The sequence below is a fragment of the Ostrinia furnacalis genome, unplaced genomic scaffold (assembly GCF_004193835.3).
Source record: "Ostrinia furnacalis isolate ACB-3 unplaced genomic scaffold, ASM419383v2 OfSCF0433, whole genome shotgun sequence".
In the NCBI taxonomy this organism is placed as follows: Eukaryota; Metazoa; Arthropoda; class Insecta; order Lepidoptera; family Crambidae; genus Ostrinia; species Ostrinia furnacalis.
This window is the reverse complement of record NW_021130672.1, coordinates 106,457-126,631: the sequence shown is the minus strand read 5'-3', so window position 1 is coordinate 126,631 and position 20,175 is coordinate 106,457. Positions and strand designations below refer to the sequence as shown.

The 20,175-nt window shown below is 36.3% G+C and overlaps 4 protein-coding genes across 5 annotated transcripts; 3 read left to right on the top strand and 1 right to left on the bottom strand.

Annotated features, from left to right (window-relative positions):
- The first annotated feature begins 851 nt into the window (after window positions 1-851).
- Window positions 852-4,662, top strand: LOC114364565 (protein-associating with the carboxyl-terminal domain of ezrin). The gene is made up of 7 exons (XM_028320762.1): window positions 852-1,195; window positions 1,339-1,524; window positions 1,645-1,784; window positions 1,864-1,973; window positions 2,331-2,660; window positions 2,750-2,937; window positions 3,122-4,662. Exons 1-7 carry the CDS (start codon window positions 983-985, stop codon window positions 3,887-3,889), a joined length of 1,935 nt encoding a protein of 644 aa, XP_028176563.1. The 5' UTR covers window positions 852-982; the 3' UTR covers window positions 3,890-4,662.
- Window positions 4,663-9,608: 4,946 nt separating this feature from the next.
- Agpat1 (1-Acylglycerol-3-phosphate O-acyltransferase 1) lies at window positions 9,609-11,984 on the bottom strand. The gene is made up of 5 exons (XM_028320783.1): window positions 11,794-11,984; window positions 11,565-11,698; window positions 11,296-11,477; window positions 10,395-10,560; window positions 9,609-10,301 (listed from the first exon to the last, which is right to left on the bottom strand). The coding sequence occupies exons 1-5, from the start codon at window positions 11,982-11,984 to the stop codon at window positions 10,147-10,149; spliced, it is 828 nt and encodes a 275-aa protein (XP_028176584.1). The 3' UTR covers window positions 9,609-10,146.
- Window positions 11,985-12,427: 443 nt separating this feature from the next.
- RpL5 (ribosomal protein L5) lies at window positions 12,428-14,828 on the top strand. Its single transcript, XM_028320771.1, has 7 exons — window positions 12,428-12,533; window positions 13,006-13,119; window positions 13,205-13,354; window positions 13,593-13,753; window positions 13,848-14,006; window positions 14,245-14,362; window positions 14,592-14,828. Exons 1-7 carry the CDS (start codon window positions 12,531-12,533, stop codon window positions 14,784-14,786), a joined length of 900 nt encoding a protein of 299 aa, XP_028176572.1. The 5' UTR covers window positions 12,428-12,530; the 3' UTR covers window positions 14,787-14,828.
- A 2,820-nt stretch (window positions 14,829-17,648) lies between these two features.
- Window positions 17,649-20,142, top strand: LOC114364672 (zinc finger protein 239). Of its 2 annotated transcripts, XM_028320911.1 has the most exons (3): window positions 17,881-18,025; window positions 18,127-18,927; window positions 19,686-20,142. In XM_028320911.1, the coding sequence occupies exons 1-3, from the start codon at window positions 17,991-17,993 to the stop codon at window positions 19,942-19,944; spliced, it is 1,095 nt and encodes a 364-aa protein (XP_028176712.1). In that variant the 5' UTR covers window positions 17,881-17,990; the 3' UTR covers window positions 19,945-20,142. The 2 variants fall into 2 exon arrangements, with proteins under 2 accessions (XP_028176705.1, XP_028176712.1); XM_028320904.1 differs by having other exon boundaries at window positions 17,649-18,927.
- Window positions 20,143-20,175: the final 33 nt, after the last annotated feature.

Genomic DNA, 20,175 nt, shown 5'->3' with positions numbered 1-20,175 from the left:
ACACTCACCCCAACCGCGTCTCCGCATTCCATCGAATCCTATAAAAATGTGGTTTTTGGACATAGCGATACCTATTTTTCACAATTTTTATTTTTAAAAATTACTGGTCGATAGTTTACTTTATTTTGATGAATAAATGTTATTAAAAGTTTTTTTCTAAAACTGATAGTTTAGCTGAAAAAAAATATTTTTCATCCCAATAGTACGCCGGCTGCGCTCGATTCGGATATAGTGACGTCACGCGGCCCTGCGTACGTTGTCTTTTAGCGGCAAAAACGGCCTATGTTTATTACTTAATATCTTCGTAAGTAATGGTCCGATTTGGATAATTCAAAAAGATATATCTTTCTTATGTCTTAAAGATTAACGTAGATACTAGTTTTATTGAATTTTCTACAACAGTACTGATCCTCACTAGCCAAGTCAAGTCAATGTAAACACACACCGAACAAACTTGTCCAAGTCGAAGCGCTCTAGCCCGCACGGCACACCGAAGTATGGGCGACACACGCACGGGCATGAAGCTAAAGCACACGGGCCGGGGTGGGGGAAAAAAAAAGCAACCGAGATGGTGTTCACACTATTACGTCTTGGCCAATTTCCCGCATAGTGTACATGCGCCAATAGATTGACATTGTTGACAGATTGGTGGTGACACATCTTCAGTCTTTCTTTTATAGTTCTAAAATACTGGACTGTCCTGTCGATGACATTGACAGTGGGGCGCCACCGTCAATACCGGATCGCTGGTTCAGATTTTTGCCATGTTGGAAACCATATTGTTGAACGATGGTAGCGCCCCCCTGTCATTGAGTTTGGTGGGACAGTTCAGCGTGGGTCATCTATATGCTCTTTGCTTCACATCAATGTTTTTCGATTTTGATTGATCTTGCATCGTACGAGAAATAATAATATTAAAATCGTAAAGAGATAACTTTCACGAGACATGTTATATTATTGATAAAAATACATACTACGGCTAATGATGGGTAACGAAGGATCGCAATTAAGTGGCTTAGAAATAGAAGAAAAGGCTGTCGAAATTACAGACTTTTGGTCACATTATCAGGCAACAATAAACGATAGCTGCAGGTATTTCAGCTTAAAAAGCGATGGATCCGTATCAGTTTTTAAGGGAGAAGCAGCAGTTGGTCCTTTATGGTCTGTATCAACACCGCTGGAGAAGTCTTCCAATGTAAGTTAACTGTCTAACCAAATAGTGACTTATTTTGGTATAATAATGAATAAAAAGATAACCTACATTATTTAAATTGTGTGGCTAGTATATGTAACCTCCTCTCATTTAATCAAACTTGTGATATTATTTATATGTTACAGAATCTTCTCAAATATCGCCACCCTTGCATTGTGAGGTATATATCAGCATGGCAGCAACGTTCTACACTTTACTTGGCTACAGAATATATACAACCATTGTCACATGTTTTAAAATTACAAACACCTCTTCAGATATGCATAGGATTGAACAATATTTTAAGGGCTTTAGTATTTTTACATGATCAGGTAATAATGATAAAACTTTTATTGAATTTATTACCCTCTTGCCTGTATTTTTTATTTAAATATTGATTTTAACTCTAATATATTTACTATGTTCTTACCTATAAATTATGCACATTTCAGGCGGGCATGTCACACAATAATGTCAGTTTATCCGCTATTTATGTCACTGGAGATGGCCAATGGAAACTTGGAGGTATGCAGTATCTGTGTCCATTTAGAGAATTAACTTCAGCTTATTTGAAACATGCAAGGATACATAGGTATAAAAAATCAGTGACATGTATTGTAGAAATCATAAAATAGGTAATTACTAAACTATTTTTTAATTATTTACTTCAGGTATGACAAAGCAATAGACCCAAGTGAGGATTCCTATGAACTAACATCAAAAGTTGACCAATATGCATTTGCAGTACTAGTGGATGATGTTTTCAAAGGACATAAAGATGGTAACATTCTTATTATTAAACTAGCTGACCCGGCGAACTTCGTACCGCCTTAGCGTAGAGATTTTCTTAATATTTTTTTCCATAAGAACCATCCTTGGACTTCTACAAACATTTAAAAAAAAGAATTATCGAAATCGGTTCAGCCGTTCACACGTGATGCCGTGACAACGCGAAACGGGTTTCATTTTTATATATATAGATTATAAACTTACCTAATATAAAAAGCACCTTCAGCTCACCCAAAAAAAAGCCTGTAAATTGTATGATAAGGTTTGAATAGGTCCCCTTGAGATGAGGGGGCTATAATGAGAAAAATCTAAGTTATGATTTTTTGTTAATCTGAGTTATTATTTACAGATGAAGTTCCACATTTGAAAGAATTCAAGAAATACTGTTCAAGTAAACTACAGCATCAAGACCCTGAAAGCAGGCCCAAATTATCAGAAGTACTACAGCATGACTTCTTTAGTCATGAATTTATATCCATTTATAAATTCCTAAACTTTTTGCCCCTTAAGTCGGAAGAAGAAAAATGCCAGTTTTTCTCAAATATTTTAAATTCTTTAAAACATTATGATGAGGAAACTGTAGCAAAACAACTTAGTGGCTTATTATTATCCCGGCTTACCATGTTGGATAACACTGCAAGAAAGGATGTGATCCCATTTATTTTTAAACCCAAAAATGGTAATAAAAATAAAAAGCATTACCCCTGCAGATTTAGATTCAAAAATTAACTTTTATTTAATCTATACTAACAAGTCCCATGTTTTCAGAAAGACTACAAAATGGAGAACAGCCAGGCTTTTTCACTTTAACTACTTTTAAAGAACATGTAAAGCCTAGATTGGTGCAGTTATTTGGAGTGAGAGATAGTCAAATAAGAATGTTACTTTTGACCCATTTTTCAAAATATGTCCATGTATTTTCACATGAAGAATTGTGTCAACATGTTCTGCCAGAAGTAAGTTTATTTTTCAAAATCTATAGCTAATATTACATTCTTCCAAAGAAATTACTAGTGTCTCGTGACTAGTTTATTTATAATTTATAGAGATCTCTAAAACTATGGTTTAGACCAGTTTCATCTATTAAACAGAAATAATTATTAATGTGTTTACATAATTATAAGTATTTTCTTTTTTCAGTTGCTCATTGGTATCAAAGACACAGATGATAATTTAGTTGCTGCTACATTGATTTGTTTAAGTGAATTGGTCCCCATACTTGGGGCAGACACTGTTATTGGGGGTAAACGATCTAAGTTATTCACTGATGGAAGACCAAACTCTAAACTTTCTATTGAAAAACCACAAGAAATTGTTTTCACAACAAAACCATTACAGGATTTACCATGTTCTGAAGAAATATTTCATCATGATGACAGTGTGATGACATTAAATGAAAGACCTTCACCAGTAGGTGGTGAATCTATTGATAATGAACCAATCTTATTAAATAAAAATATATCGAGAGCCGAAAGTGAGGACGACTGGAGTGATTGGGACAATAGCAATCGTCAGCTAACATTGAGAGATACTGAAGAGCTAAATCAACCTGATATATTCCAGGACCATCAGTTGCAACCCCCAATCGAAAATATAGATTTGAATAACGATTTGCTTAGGCCCGAGTTAAAAATTAATCCTGTGTCCAGAATACAATTGCAGAAAGCTGCAATTGAGGCAAAAAGAAACATTGTCGATATATCAGAGTTAGACATAAAAAATCAGAAGATTGACTTAACAAAGAAAGGCGATGATTTCGACTTCTTTGCAGATATGACACCAGTCATAGAAAAGCCCACTATCATAAACGTTCTGCAGTCAGAACAGCAGACTTTTAGTAGTAAATTGAACTTTGTCCCATCTGATGAGCTAGGCGATGAAGGATGGGGAGATAATTGGAATGAATAAGTGAGAATTTTGTGACGTAGCCTTAGATTAAAATCTATGAACGTAGCGTAAAATAATACGAAATCGGCGATTTAATGACAGTCAACATCAGATTATAGATTATACATTTTATTGCAAAACCGCGCCGAGATTTAATAGTAATATGCACTGTCGCTACATAATTTCAACGTGGAATGCAATAAAAATGCTTAATGCTCAAATGTAGATGGTGTTACGAATCGGGCTCCTGAAGAAATAGTAGTATTAATTGTAAATTGACAACTATAATGATATTAATCATACATAAAAAATCATACAAATCTTATTGCTGAAATACCACAATACTATTAACATTGTTGGCAAAACAAGACGAGACGAGATGGTGGTACTAGCCAGGCGGACTTAGAACAAGCCCTACCACCAACCAAATCTAGCAGAAAATTTTGCAACCACCAAGAATCGAACCCGGGACCTCCGGGTCTGAAGGAGGTGGTCCCACCACTACTAGACCAGAGACCACAGAGGCATAACACTTTTAAATATTTATTAATCATGGTTAGGGAGTATAGTTAAATTTACAAAAAAATATATGTTAATTTACACTTTATTATACCCAGTAAATAAAATATGTACATAATTAAAAAAACCCAAATTAAAGATAGTACCAATTTGATTTTAATTTGTTATATCTTTTTAATTCCAAATAGGTTTTACAGTGTAGGGGCAAAAGATGTTGTTTTATGTATTACATACTTTAGAATAAGTCTATTTAAATAAAGGATTTTTGATTCAAATTAGTGTCCTAATACCTACCTAGCTGGCACGCTCACTGGCACCTAATCCACAGATTAGAGAGTATGACCTAATCCTTCGACGCCAGAGAGCAGAAGTTATTTCTGCTCTCTGTTCGACGCGTATGGATGCTTCTTTATTGCACTCACTAGTTGGCGCTACTGGTGTAGTCTCATGCATAGAGTACGAGGGCTGCACTAAAAGTATCGGGAATGGAATATTTCCACTGTTCCAGTCATATTAAAATCTATTTAATTGCAAAGTCCAGGGTTTTAAAAATCGTATACCATTTATTTATTTAAAAAAAGATTCTCGGTCGTATCACAAGGTCTTGTCAAACTTGTTTAGTCGTTGAGAAAATGGAATTGACTCGAGAAAATTCAAGAGCGATGATTTATTATGACTTTTGAAGTGGTTTAACACAAAAACAGTGTGTTGACCGGATGATTTCTGCATTTGGTAATGAAGCCCCATCCAAAACCACAATTTATCGCTAGTTTCCTGAATTTCAACGTGGACGTGTCAAGCTCAGTGATGATCCCCGTCAAGGTCGTCCAAAAACTGCAGTCACCTAAGAAAACGTTGATGCTGTGCGTAAGCTGATTGAAGAAGATCGACATGTGATATACCGCGAAATTCAGGCAACTTTAGACATTGGCATGAGTCAAATACAAATAATCTTGCATGAACAATTAGGTGTAAAAAAGTTGTTTTCCCGATGGATACCGCATTCGCTCTGTGAAGAGCAAAAAGCGTTTGATTTTCATGTTTTGTTTTGTACTATTGCTTTGATGTTTTTATGTTTAATTTTGATGTTCAAGTCGTTCAAATTGTTCAACAATTTGGCTCCGATTTGCTTTCCGAATATTTTAACCGAATTAGAATTAGAATTTTGAGTGTTTGATGTGTAAGCCGAATAATTGCAAATGGAGTCCTTTTTAACTGATTTTAAAATAGATTTCCCTAACCACCTAACACCTTGTACAAGGAGTATGATAGAGTGCTGTATTGTGAGCTGGTTGGTATTCGCGCCAGAAACGATCTCAACAATATGCCACTGCTGACCTGGCCAACGCATCCCACCGCCTGCGCACTGGGCAGTCGCTGCTAAAAGCGTTATGCGCGACGTGCTCCGCTTTGGCTCGCTGGCAGTTCCGGCACGAAGGTGCCCCACCAGCGAGCTTCTCGGCGCAGTCGGCGCTGAAGTGTGGCCCGCCGCAGTGGCTGCAAACGTCGGCGGGCTCCGTGCAAAATCGTCTACTGTGGCCGTATCCCAAGCACTTAGTGCACTGCACCAGCGGTGATTGGTCGGCCACTCTGATGTGCTGTAGGTCGATATGCACGGATCCCGCCGCGATCGCTCTCGTCCAGATCGTTGGGGAAACACTCACGACTACATGTTGTGTGTGCGGGTTCCTGGCCTTCTTTCTGTACCTGATTGTGATACGGTCCTCCGCCTCGCGGAGGTCATGAAAAATACTACCATTCTGCTTCCTTAATGCTTTCAGGACGTCTCCGTCGGTGTTCATCGACAGGACGTCCCTGAGCACAAGGAGAGGGTCTTTATTTTTCACTTCCTCCGCGACGAGGAGGCCACCCGTACTCTCAATCCTCTCTTTTAGTTTGCTTCTCTCTTCCTCTGTCTCGCAACTCATAATGATTTTTGCATTCTTAGCCTTTCTTGTTCGCTCGACTCGCACCCAGCCTTCCTTAGCGTTGACGGCTTCCCTGACCTTCCGCAGCACATCCTCCCCCGTCTCCATCTTATCTTTCGATGAGACGACGACGGAGTGGAGGGCCGACCTGACTTGTTGGAGCTGCTGGTTGGGCACGGAAGCCGCCACGCTGGCATAGGTCGTCTTCTCTACGGAACCACGCTGTTTTTCTATCTCCTCCTTTATAGCTTCCATTTTAGAACCATTCTCCAACAAAAGTCTCCTGTTTTCCCGTATCATTGCCACTATCCTTTCTTCATCAACTCTCTTATCCTCTTCCCTATCCTTTTCCTTCTCTCTTTCAGGTTCAGGCTCAACCATGCTCTTGCTGGGAGCCTTCCCCTTCCTTTCCGTTTCCGATTCCTTAACGAGCTGGTACAGCCGATCCAGAGCCTCTACGACGGTGGTCTTGATGTCGCCCCTCNTCCCCCGCATGAATATTTACGAACGTCAAAAACAGTAGTTTGTCCAGCGCTGTAGATTTTAACCAATGACGATAGATTGCGCTTTTTAGACACGTCTTATTTATTTATTGAAAGGACAATGACCAAAAGTGGTCCAAATGTCCACCACCAATGAAACCTATATTGGCTTATAGTCCAATAAATAGAGATTAACTTTCAGTATGGGACGAAAAAAAAATAAGCTGTCAGTAAAATGTTATGACTGTTTGAAAAATGTAGTAGTTTACGCGCTAATCTCTGGAACTACTGGTCTGATTTGAAAAAATATTTTTATTATAGATAGCCCATTTATCAAGGATGGTTTTAAGATAAATAACATCACCCAACAACCAATAGGGGTGGAGCAGTAAAGACAAATGTCGTAAAAATGGGAAACATTATTCTAACAATTCTCACGCGTACAAAGTCGTAGGTACAACTAGTATAATATTTAATCAAGTTCATCTATATGCCCGCGCCACATGCGACATGACATAACATGCGTAGATTAGTCCAATATGTGCAATGGATAGAATGATATCATGAACATTTTTCGGATAAAAAGGTAAAAAACAGACTTTTCATTCAGTCATAACTTTTTACTGACAGCATATTTTTAATTGCGGTTTGGTTATAATGAATCAGTATTTAGTAGACTATTTTACTTCATAGGTCTCGTTAGTGGTGGACATTTGGACCACACTCCATACATTTTTGGTCATTGTCCTTTATTTGTCACACATCGTCATAAATTATAACCTAAAATTATGTTAATCTGGATTATAAACAATAATACTGTAAAGTTTCAACAAAATCCGTTCAGTAGTTTTTGAGTGAAAGAGTAACAAACATCCAGACATCCAAACTTTCGCATTTATAATATTAGTAGGATTGTTATACGTCGCCACTAATGACAATATATTTTTTCCCATTTATCCTCAGTAGGGACATAGTCAGTGTCCACAACTGGGAATAGACGGACTGCGGATACTATGCGGATACTGTGCCTCAGTGATATCATGCGTCGCGCTTTTTTCAACAGTAGGATGCTCCACGACTACACAGCACTGTGCCATACTTGAGCCCCATATAGGACCACATAACGCGTGACGCAAAAGTATAGTCAGCGACTCAGTGCGGCCGCGCCTCCGAGATTATAGGCATCAATCGGCTTAGTGCGCCGGCGGTAGCCAAAAGCTTAGGGGTGAGACGATTCAAGTGGCCGTCAAATGACCACTGACCAACTAACTAACTAACTAACAATCCCAGGTACCTACCGCAAAGATTTTCCGACTGTAATAATATGTTGTGTATGTTCCCCCTACAACTAGGTGGGACCCTGCTGGCAGAGCATTCCTATTAACTATTCTGTAACCACCTATTTATGGCAAATAAATTATTAGTATTATTCCTCTTTATAATATTAGTAGGTATACATACATAACTTGCTGTTCCAAATTTTCGTCATTCGTTTTCGTTTCATCGCTAAAAATAACTTAATTTTATTTTTCATTACGTCTGAAATAGAATTTGTAGTAAAAATAGACTGTAATGAAAAATAACAATAAAATATTTTAATTACCACGTGATCGCAAAATCTACCACCAAGATTTTGCGGATACACTATAAAAGTCCAGCTACCTGTCAAAGATCAACGTACGCGTGACACATGTCAGCAGAGCACCGAGCGACGTGACCTCACTCTGGAACGCCTCGAGGCGGACTGAATTTGAACGATTCGTGCGCGGCGTTTTATAGTACTTTTCAAATACTCATAGAAAAAAATTACAATGAATTATTTAAAATTTCAAAGTAAATATTTTAGATAAGATATTCTTCTATCATATTAAGCTATTTTTGTGTTGAATAAAGGAAGAATATTGGTGAAAAAATCACTTTGATTTTTGGGTAATTCACGTTCTTTTAATTTGTGATTTCTTATTGTAAAATGCTTAAATCTAAAAATTTTCTCAGATAACTATTTGCCCAAGGATCTATGCTATAGGATATAAATGTTTGTTAAATCGTTTTCACAGTATTTTTATAAAAATTTCAGCTTGTAAACTGACGCTAAAGTGGAAATTTACAAAACCTGTGTGGACTTATCTTGAGAGAATTCTTAAATACTAAACTAATCGCAATATTTTCTCAATTAACTATTTAGACGACGAAATTGCCTAACTATTTATGCCTATAACATATTTGAAATATTACTGGTTAATGATTGTAACGAGTTGAAAAAGTACTGTTTTTGCGCCAAACGGCGTAAACTCCCTTAAATAAAGAATAAATTGCGTGGTCAGAGATTTTCATCACCTGAAGAAGCTGTGGAAGCCTACAAAACGGCCATTTTGGAGACCCAAACTTCCGAATGCAATGGTTGCTTCAATGATTGGTTTCGTGTATGGAAAAATGTGTCAAATTTCGCGGAGAATACTTTAAAAAGCAATAAATACATTTTTAAATAGTAATGTTGTTTCACTTCCTTGATTCCCGAAATTTTCAGTGCCGCCCTCGTAACTTGGTCTCATTTAGTCCACAGTAGTACCACGGTAATTAAATACTGGTAGTACCTAGTTCTTCACCGCTTCAGTGGCGCTTTTAGGAATCATAATCAACATTTTTTTATTCTGTAACAATAAACCTGCTAACAAAGCAAGCGCGCAAGTAATCATTTTTGCTCACTTAAAGCAATTTTGGTGTTGGTGGTAGTTGAAATGAACAGTAATAAACTTAATGTTTTAATTAAAACAATTCAATTTGTTATGCTAGAACAAATGTATTTACTAATGTAAAATAAATAACAAAAATATCTTGAGGGCACCATACATTAGAGCTTAAAGCATAAGGAATGTTAACGGAAGTCACTGGATATCTGTTATTTTATCCTTCCCGCACCCGTGCGTCACCCAATTTTCAGTGTGGGATCTAGCGCTTCTTCTCGGTCAATTTTCTGCATAGTGTGTACTTGCGCCATAAAAATACAATACTGTTTAAAATGCAAACAAATAGTACAGTAACAATGTTTGTAAATTATTTACCTATAGCATAATCTTAAAATTCTTAAAAGACATACTTTAATTTGATTGACGACCATACTTAAATAAATTGATGTAACCTACCTAATATTGCATAAACTTTAAATCAATATCAAATATAAAACAAGTTTTAAATAAGGTACAAATGACTAGTAAGTTTCAAATCTAAATACTAATATAAATAATATCAATTCTTAATACACTGTGGGTTACAGAATGAGATCAACAAACTCTTTGCTATAAATAAACAATGACTAGATTATAGGCTATACTTAAACTTAGGGCAAAACTTAAACAACTATTTTCTTCTGCATAACCAAATCTCTGGAGCTCTCATTGAAGACTTCAATCATTTGTTGGCGAGTCATTTCAGAAAGAGTTTCCAAATCATCACGGGTCATGCCTTTAGTAGGTATTGGAGGCAAAGTGCTTATCACCACTTTTCCTAAAACAATTAATTAATATTATTACTCAGAAGTTAAATAACAATATCATAACAAGCAAATAAAAAATAATATTATAAAAATAAGGTGCTGACCTGGTTCAAATGTTTTTGTTTCACTATCAAGAAAATAATATTGACTGAATACTACAGGCATAATAGGAATTTGGGCATCAATTGCTAGATAAAAGGCTCCCTTTTTAAATGGTTGAATACTGCCTTTATTGTATCTTGCTCCTTCTGGAAACACCCACAGTTTTGTCTGAAAATTTCAATGTGTTTAATAATTTTACATAAAAAAATTTTAGAGGTAATAAGTTTTATAATAATACATTAACTTAAAATTACTTAAAAACTAAAATTTAAAAATTACTAATGATAAAAACTATTTACAAAATAAAAAATACTTCACCCCCAGCGCCGCAGTCAGGAATGGTACCCAAAAGGCTGGCAGCATTGCCACGTTGAATGGCCAGGCTAATTCTCTGACCGAAATAGCTGCCAGCCTTTTCATCACCGGTCACCTCGGTGAGCCTCTTTGCCAGTTCCTTATAAAAGGAACGAGCTCTTGGACCCCATGGTCCCATAGTCTCAACCCCAAACGGCACAAATATATAACTCTCATTGAGAGCTGCATATTTGCGCCGCTTGGAGCACTCGGCCGAGGCCGCCGCCGCGCCTGCGGCGAGGGAGGTTGGACCTGTATGAGACGGAGCAAGCGTATCCGCGCATGTTGCGTCCCACACAAGAGGACGGCCCTGCTTCCAGGGAATGAGCGTCATGCCGTCAGGTCTCTTGCCATCGTCACGGAGTATGCCGTTAGGCTCTAAAACTGCTGGCACATTGACGGCGACAAGAGCTCTGCGGATGACGTCATTGATGCAGGCGTGTCGGGAGACTCGACCAGCGCTCATTTGGCATGAGAGGCCATGCATGGTGTCCTAACTCACCGGCGACGCGAGTACCGCAACGACAGCGATGTTATTAAATAATATACCTTTTCTCTTATTACTCTCTCTGTAGCTTCCATCATTAGCTGGCGTGCTCTATCAGTTTTTAGGCGATCGATAAATACAAGACCCGACAACCAAGCACCGAAACCAAAGGCTCCAGTGAACATAAGCGGTCTTTTGGCTACGACTGTACATCGTTTCATGCGGGGCCACATCTCAAACATGCCTGTAACATTTGGATTGTAAGACCAAGAAAATTATACAGAACACACTTGATCTAGTTACTTGATCTAGATTCTAGTTGATACCTTACCTAATATATCCAATGAGCTCTGATGATTTGATATCACGATATAGCACTGTTCATTATCCCAATTTTCTAAGCCTCTTAGTTCCCATTCTATTCCTACTATATGAGAAGCATAACGGCAGAATCTGGATGCAACACTGGTAAACAAACAATAATGTTTAGACGAGAAGATAAAGGTACGGTGGACTGAAAATAGTCACAGGTTTGATGTTTAAAAATAATCGATACTTACATTAAATTTGTTACGTCCCGTGGATATAATAGCACTACAGGCAGCAATACGGTGCATGTTATTAACACATATGCATAGTAAAGAAAAAACTTAAGGTAATATCTAAATACGTTACTCTTTTCATATAAAAATGGCAATGTAAATACAAAACCCGCCAAAAATAATTCGGGGTATGAATAGAAGGAAGCCATACCGAATTTTTGACAATGCCTTTTTTTTTGTTAACTTTTTCGTTTCCGTATCCGCCAGTCATAGACAATCTCACTAAATTGACCCGCAAATCATTCTGACAGACCGATACGATTGTGATACGATCCTAGCAATCCTATCAAAATCAACCCTAGTATTTATTTCAAAATTTTAACACGCGACGATTTTTGCATTGCATATTAAATGTTAGAATATTAGTTTCTGCTAGTTTATGATTTAAAATGTATAATACCTTCCATATGTCTCCTGAAAAAGATTTCAAATCTAATTTCTATTATGGATTGAATTGATTGATTGAAGTGCCCGCCCAGCAGCCAAGGCGGGTTGGAATATTTTTTATTAAATAGAAGGTCACATGCCTACTCCACATTACAATTTTCTTTTTCTTATTTAGAAATGGCCAATATACATGGTCACAAATTTAATAGAAAAAAAAAATTCTTTCTTTCCTTCCTTGTCTATACTCAATCTGTCTTTTCCGGTGGTGTTCTGTGAAAGAAGCTGCCGTACATTTGATTTATTTTAAAATGGTTAGTAATTATAATTTTTCTAAAATCAGAGTCTCTTCTTATAATGTGCCTTGTTGTGAACGTAATAGACTGGTGTTGATAGTGTTCATAACACTGATGGAAAAAGTTTATGAGGATTAAATTTTGACCATATTGGTGTATCGTGTCATGTGAAGTGACCTTTGTGTGAATTAATAAAAACGGTGAAGTCTAAAAGTGTCTAAACAATATCATTGTTGCCCTGTACTTTACCTGTTCATACTGTAACATTTAAAATCAATCTAACCTAAATGATGAAACGCCGACACATGCGCGTCATCTGATGGTGCAGAAGAAGCCTTTTTGACTGGTTGTACCATGTTTTATGGTGCCTCCGTGTTTGAATTGGTTCTCAACTGTACCATTCATGATTTAAAAGTGTCTCTGATGTTTACATAAACACTACTTACTGCTTTGTCTCTTGCAATGGTTTCTAACAAACTTATCTTTTCAGGGTTTCGTCAAAGTTGTGAAGAACAAGCAGTACTTCAAGAGGTACCAAGTTAAATTCAAGAGGCGTCGTGAAGGGAAAACTGACTACTATGCACGAAAACGCCTGATTGTGCAGGTACTACCTAATTCTTTAGTAATACTTACTGGGACTTGTGGTGATGCAAATAATATGTATTATTAACTGCGAATTATCATTTCAGGACAAGAACAAGTACAACACGCCCAAATACCGGTTGATTGTACGTCTCTCTAACAAGGATGTGACCTGCCAGGTTGCCTACTCTCGTATTGAAGGTGACCACATTGTGTGCGCTGCTTACTCACATGAACTACCCCGCTATGGCATCAAGGTAATTGAATTTTATAACAGAATCAAGTATAAAATGAAAATTTACTTTATTTTGCTTGAGAGGTTATCACACAAAAGTTCTATCAATGATGATTTTGAACGGGCGGTCTGAAGGCGACGTACAAACGCTTAAATCATGTTGCCATATGTTCAATACTGAGTTATCTTATTATTCCACCCTCGTAAATTATTGATGGAAATTGTTGCTTAGATTTTAACAAAAACAGTCTTCTTTTTAGGTTGGACTTACCAACTATGCTGCTGCGTATTGCACTGGTCTATTGCTGGCGCGAAGACTTCTACAACGACTTGGCCTTGACTCTCTATATGCTGGTGCAACCGAAGTAACTGGTGATGAATTCAATGTGGAACCTGTAGACAATGGCCCTGGAGCTTTCAGGTGTGTATTCCCACTCCCTAGTTTTGAAGTCTATTTGTATCATGATAGTTACACATACCAATATTAATAGTCTAATATGAATTATTTTACTTAGATGTTACCTTGATGTTGGACTGGCAAGAACGACCACTGGTGCCCGTGTATTTGGAGCCATGAAAGGAGCAGTAGATGGAGGTCTTAATGTTCCTCATTCCATCAAAAGGTTCCCAGGATATGATGCAGAATCAAAGAAATTCAACGCTGAAGTGCACAGGTATAAACATAGTCATTTACTTACATATTGTCAGCTCCATTCATCCTCCAAAAAAATAGCCACACTATGTTTTGGACAGTCTATTGGAGCTATATAAAAGTCCGAGACATTTTGGTTGTGAATAAAAATGTTAAATCGTTTTTGGAAACCGGTCTAGGAAACAATTTTATTGATTCATAAAAAAATACTATGCTTTGGAATCTGAATTAAGGATTGTAATCATTTTTAATTGTTTTAGATCTCACATCTTCGGAATACATGTTGCTGAATACATGAAGAACTTGGAACAAGAGGATGAGGACTCCTACAAGAGGCAATTCGGCAAATACATCAAACTTGGTGTAGTTGCAGATGCTGTAAGTAATATTTTCAAGAAATAACTATTCGTCCGAACAAATTACTGTTATTTCATATTTAAAATAACAGTGTCGAAGTCGGACCAAATAAATTGCAATTGAAAATACTAAGCTATTGATTTATCATGGTTAATTATATCATAAAATTGCTACAAACAAAAAAAAAGTATCATCTCCCATTTTATTTATTTATTTATTGAACTTATTGAAAATTATTTTTCTTCTACAGGTTGAAGGTCTATACAAGAAGGCACATGAATCAATCCGGGCTGACCCCTCATACAAGAAGAAGGAAGGCAAGAAAGACCCTGCCAAACAGAAACGCTGGAATAAGCGCAAGCTGACACTGGCCGAAAGAAAGAACAGGATCAAGCAGAAAAAGGAATCCTTCATCAAGAAGTTGCAAGCACAGGCTGAAGCTTAATTTGGCAACAGTCCTAAATAATAAAACTTCTTGACTACATAATTTTTGCTTTTAATTATTTTAATAACCTATTGACGGGACCGTCCTACTGCTTGTAGAACGAGACAAAAATTATATTTAGTACGGTCCTAAGAATACCGTTAAAAATTTATTACTACCAGTAACCATAAAAGTAGGAGGAATTGCATGCAATAGGGGTTGAGTGGAGGAGAATGCGTATAGTATTAAGTCCACCCATTGTAAGGGCGTTTGGCCGAAAATAGATTTTTTTAGAAATGAGGGTTTTCGCGAATGAAAGATCCGCTAGATGGCGGGACGACGAGTGAATGTGGGGTCTGACCTCTAATCCATATCTGTGGGTCTGACTGCTGCGTGATCGGTGGATTTTGACATATCTGTCAATGTCATATCAAAAATAACCAATCGTGCAGCATTTGGACGTCGCGTCTATCTCTATGTCTATGCGTCTATGTATTGCCATCTGGCGGATTTTTCATTCGCGAAAACCCTCATTGTAATCGCCATGCCAACCGCCCCAAAAGCACGGTAATACTATCATACAGTATCGTAACTTCATATAAACTGACGATGTGTTGTTTTGTAAACAGTGTTCTTTTTAAAAAAATAATTTCAAGTACCTATTTATACAGGGTGTTAGGTAAATGGGCTTATAAGCCGACACTAGCCCATGTTAACATTGTATGTAAATGGTATGCTGTAGTCAGTGATTTCATATTTTTCATACAAAATAAAATTTATTTATTCAGATTTGTATGAAAATTAAAATTATAAAAATGCTGATATCAATTTTCTGCCTTCACCATACCATTTATATGGACACGTTAACATGGGCTAGTGTCTGCTTATAAACCCATTTACCTAACACCCTGTATAATAAATCAAGCATTTTGTGCGCCTCAGTCGAGGTGCATACATTTTACGGTTATTTGTTACAAAATATTAACACAAATAACTTTTATTTGTTAAATCTGCTAATGACAAGATAACATGCATTTTTATCTTATTTCATTCACAAAGTATTTTGTTTGTCATAATAAAATAAAAAAACAAAATACATTGACCAAACTAGATAGAAATTCTAAGTAGGCAGATGTAGTGATAATAGGGTCTGCAGGTGGGCAGCCCTATCGCATGTTGTCATACGATGACATACCGCGCGGCTGTTGACATTTATTTCAAAAATATGGCCGAGTTGGAATACTGCATAGATAGTATTACCGTGCCAAAAGTCCCAAAACAGCATGTTTTCAAACAAGGCCTAATCGGCAACAGTGCTATACAGGGTGGAAACGATAAGTGATCTCATTCGATTATTTCTAAACTATACAAGATATCCAAAAACTGGTTAAAGTCCTTCACGAGCTCTATCGAACGATTTCAATAATAGGTTACAAAATAAACTGGATCTATCCGAAAATTCAATGTTTCCAGCTTCCTATACCTATTACTGATACCTTGAAAAGAGCTTGGGAAGCACTTTCAGGATCAGTTACCAGAGCTCAGATTACGGTAATTTTTAACGTCAACAATCCAGACACGCTTCTCGATTCTGCGATACGATTGGTCGTTCAACAGCGTACGTCAGCTGTTTTGACCAATCGTATTGCAGAATCAGAAACGCGTCTGGATTGTAGACGTTAAAAGTTACCGTAATCGGGGCTCAGTTTTTCGATACCTCATATGGTTTAGAAATAATCGAGTGAGATCACTTATCGTTTCCACCCTGTATAACTTATAACTGCCCATTGCCAGTTATGTCATATCGTTCTATCGCAAAGAATCACCATTTGATTAGAGCGAGAGCAAAAACGGAAATGGATATAACCTTGATTTTTTAGAATCCAGCAGAGATGTAAACAAACACTTTCATACACAATTACACCATAATCACTTACGTGTTCATAATATCATACACATTATTTAACAAGCCCATGAAACCAACTTTATTTTCACGTTTATACAAGTTTGAAATCAATCTTTGAAACAAATTATTTTAGCAAAATACGTGGACGATGAAAATTTGTGAGACTTGTCAAATTGACTTGACGTTTAAAATCATGTGTTATCTCCATATTGTCTATGACTTGTCTCTGACACATCAGTGCTGTAACCTGTGAGTCATAGACAATAATCTGTAAATTTAATCGATATTTCTTTAAGTATTCACTTATTCCGATTACTGATTAATTTTAAATAAAAAGTATACGATACTTTGTTAAGTTTTCCAGCGATAACTTCGACATTATTGGAGATAACGTAAAATTATTTTTCTACATTTAGTGTATACTTTTTCGGAGTCAGTTAAATTTTTAGTCGGTTTTATTTAAACGAAATTATTTTCCTTTTTTATGCAATAATGCTTACGTATTGTTCCATTGCTTATTAATAAAAGAAAAAAAATCTTCTTTTAATTGATAACATCTTATTAATTACCTCCCTAGCGGAATAGAGCAACAAAGGACTGAGCGAGCGAGATGTCACTAGTAGCAACACTGTCAAACAGAACTTTTTGCAACTATTTGAAGTTTAATAACTTTACGGATTTTACTGTCCACAGTGTGTTTTTTGATTACATCTGTGCATTCAGTTTGTTTCCTGTTCTCGAAAATTTCATAATCAGTTCACATTCAATGTTGCGACTTTGTTGCATATTTTTATTATTTTGACGATTACCCGGCGATGATACGCAAGTACTACAATAATTTCACTTCGCGATTAACGAGAGGTTTTGTCGCATCACTAGTTCACAGACTAAAAATATTTTTATGTCAGTTGGCCATGTTTGATGATATTTCTGCTGATTTCTAAAAAATTAGACTTGTAGTTAACAGAGTGGCCATGTGTACATTTCTGCTCTCTGGTACATTGGGACGTTTTCCGTACGTTTTTTAGCACTGTTATTTACCGCTAAAGAACGCCATTTTTCTTATTAGCGCTATCAATTTTATTTTTCGGCCAAACGTCCCCTTTGTGTTGTCATGTCATTTTGACTTTGACGTTTGATTGTTTACAAATTTTTGCGATTTGTTACGGTCGGTTCGTCTAGCTTAAAAAATAATTTTATTCATCTGTATATTGTTTTAAAATTATTAAACCTACATATAATGAGTTCGCAAACTCGACTTTTGCGTGATGTGTGTCGTATATGCTTACAAACTTCATTAGCTTCTGTAAATTTATTTGATGCTACTCCTGAATCTAAAGATATTTTGGAAAAGGTTTACTTATGTTTCCAGATTATAATATATTCAGAAAGGTATTTACCTTATTCGATTTGTAGTAATTGTATTGACGAATTAAATGCAGCTAATAATTTTAGATTGAAGTGTGTATCATTTGATGAAAGATTTGCTGCTAACACCTACAAAGTTAAAGAAGTATGTGATTTCAAGGAAATACCAAAGTTAAATAATATCAAAGAATCGGATAATTCACATGAATCAGATGAATACACTTCAAACACCAGTGAAGTAAAAAAATGTGATGATAATGATTCTCAAAGAGGTACACTGAATCAGTTCGTTTGCAGTGTATGTGGTAAAGTTCTTAAGACTAGATCATCACTCATGAAACATGTTGCGTCAATGCATCAAAAAAGAAAACATATTGGTGATGTCTCAGGTTTTAGTTCTACTCGTCGTTATCATTGTACAAGTTGTTCATACTCAACACCCCATAGCCAAACGTTGGTAAACCACATGAGAAGGCATGATGGAGAACGCCCATATCATTGTCAATGTGGCAAAAGATTTACTCAGGCTGCCAGTCTTTCCGCGCATCAGAAAACACATAGCTCTACTACATATTTTACATGTTCAGTATGTGGGAAACAATTTAAACATAGTTATACTTTGAAAAAGCATTCACAAGTTCATGAAAACAGTAAATTAGCCTGCAACATCTGTCACAAACTTTTGAAATCTAAACAGTCTTTGCAAGACCATATGTATCGGCATTATAATATTCGTAACTATAACTGTGAAGATTGTGGTGATACATTTGTAACATCATCAGAACTGCTCAGTCACAGGAAAAAACATAATATAGAAAAGAGAGTAGAATGTTATTTTTGTGGATATAAAACCCACACAAAGAAAAGTTTGATTCTACATTTGAAAAGGTAAAAAAGTCACATTATCTATACTTATAATAAATCTGTAGAGAGGTCAATTCTGTACATGAAATGTATTTTCAAAATAACTATCAGGGGGTGATTAGTTATCAATACTGATGCCAAAAATTCAATCAGTAAAATTTTTGTCTGTCTGTCTGTCTGTATGTTCCTTAGAGAAACAAAAACTACTCGACGGATTTTAACGAAACTTGGTACAATTATTCTTCATACTCCTGGGCAGGTTATAGTATACTTAGGAATTCCCAAGGGAACGGGATTTAGTGGGAAAATCGTTTTGTATGAAAAATCTAAACCGCTTAAGTTAGACGCTTCAAATTTTTCATGTAGGTACCTTAGTAAACTTAAAGCTTAGTTATAACAAGGAATTCCCGAAATTCTCACGGGAACGGGAATTAGCGGGAAAATCCTTTTGTATGAAAAATCTAAACCGCTTAAGTTAGACGCTTGAAATTTGGCATTCAGGTACCTTAGTAAACTTAAAGCTTGGTTACAACAGGATATTGCAAAATTCCCACGGGAACGGGAGTTAGCGGGAAAAAACATTTGTATGAAAAAATCTAAACCGCGTAAGATAGATGAAGGGGGTAAAACGGGATCCACGCGTACGAAGTCGCGGGCGGCCGCTAGTTTCTAATAATTATACTGTTTTCTAGAAATCCACAGTTTAGTTTAACAATTTATTCTGATATTTTTTACTTTTGTTGACCCTAGGACATTGTAAATAAAGACATTTTTCTTTACAGACATATGGGTGATAAACAATTCAAGTGTGAATTGTGTGACTTGTCCTTTTATACAAGAGGTGATGTGAAACGTCACCATCGTGTGCACACTCGTGAAAAGCCTTTTGGATGTCCTACATGTACGCAAAAGTTTACTTATAGCACAAGTTTAAATAAGCACATGCTGACAGTGCATGGTGTCCTTTACAAATGGGCTGACTTCAAACACAAGGACATACAAAAACTTAATAAGACAGATGACTCAGAGGATAAAAAATAAAACTATAGAATATAATTTAATTGTTTAATTAAATGCCAAAACACATTATACCTACAATGAGAAAATCAGTGTACATTAAAATGTGCAGTTGTAATTTGAATTTATCCAATATTAGACATTATATTGTACCAATCAAATGGTTTAAAATGAAATCAATTCAGAAATACAGCAGTGTGTTACATCTTACATATTAAAATATCCTTAAAACATACCTATTTTACCAACAGTATA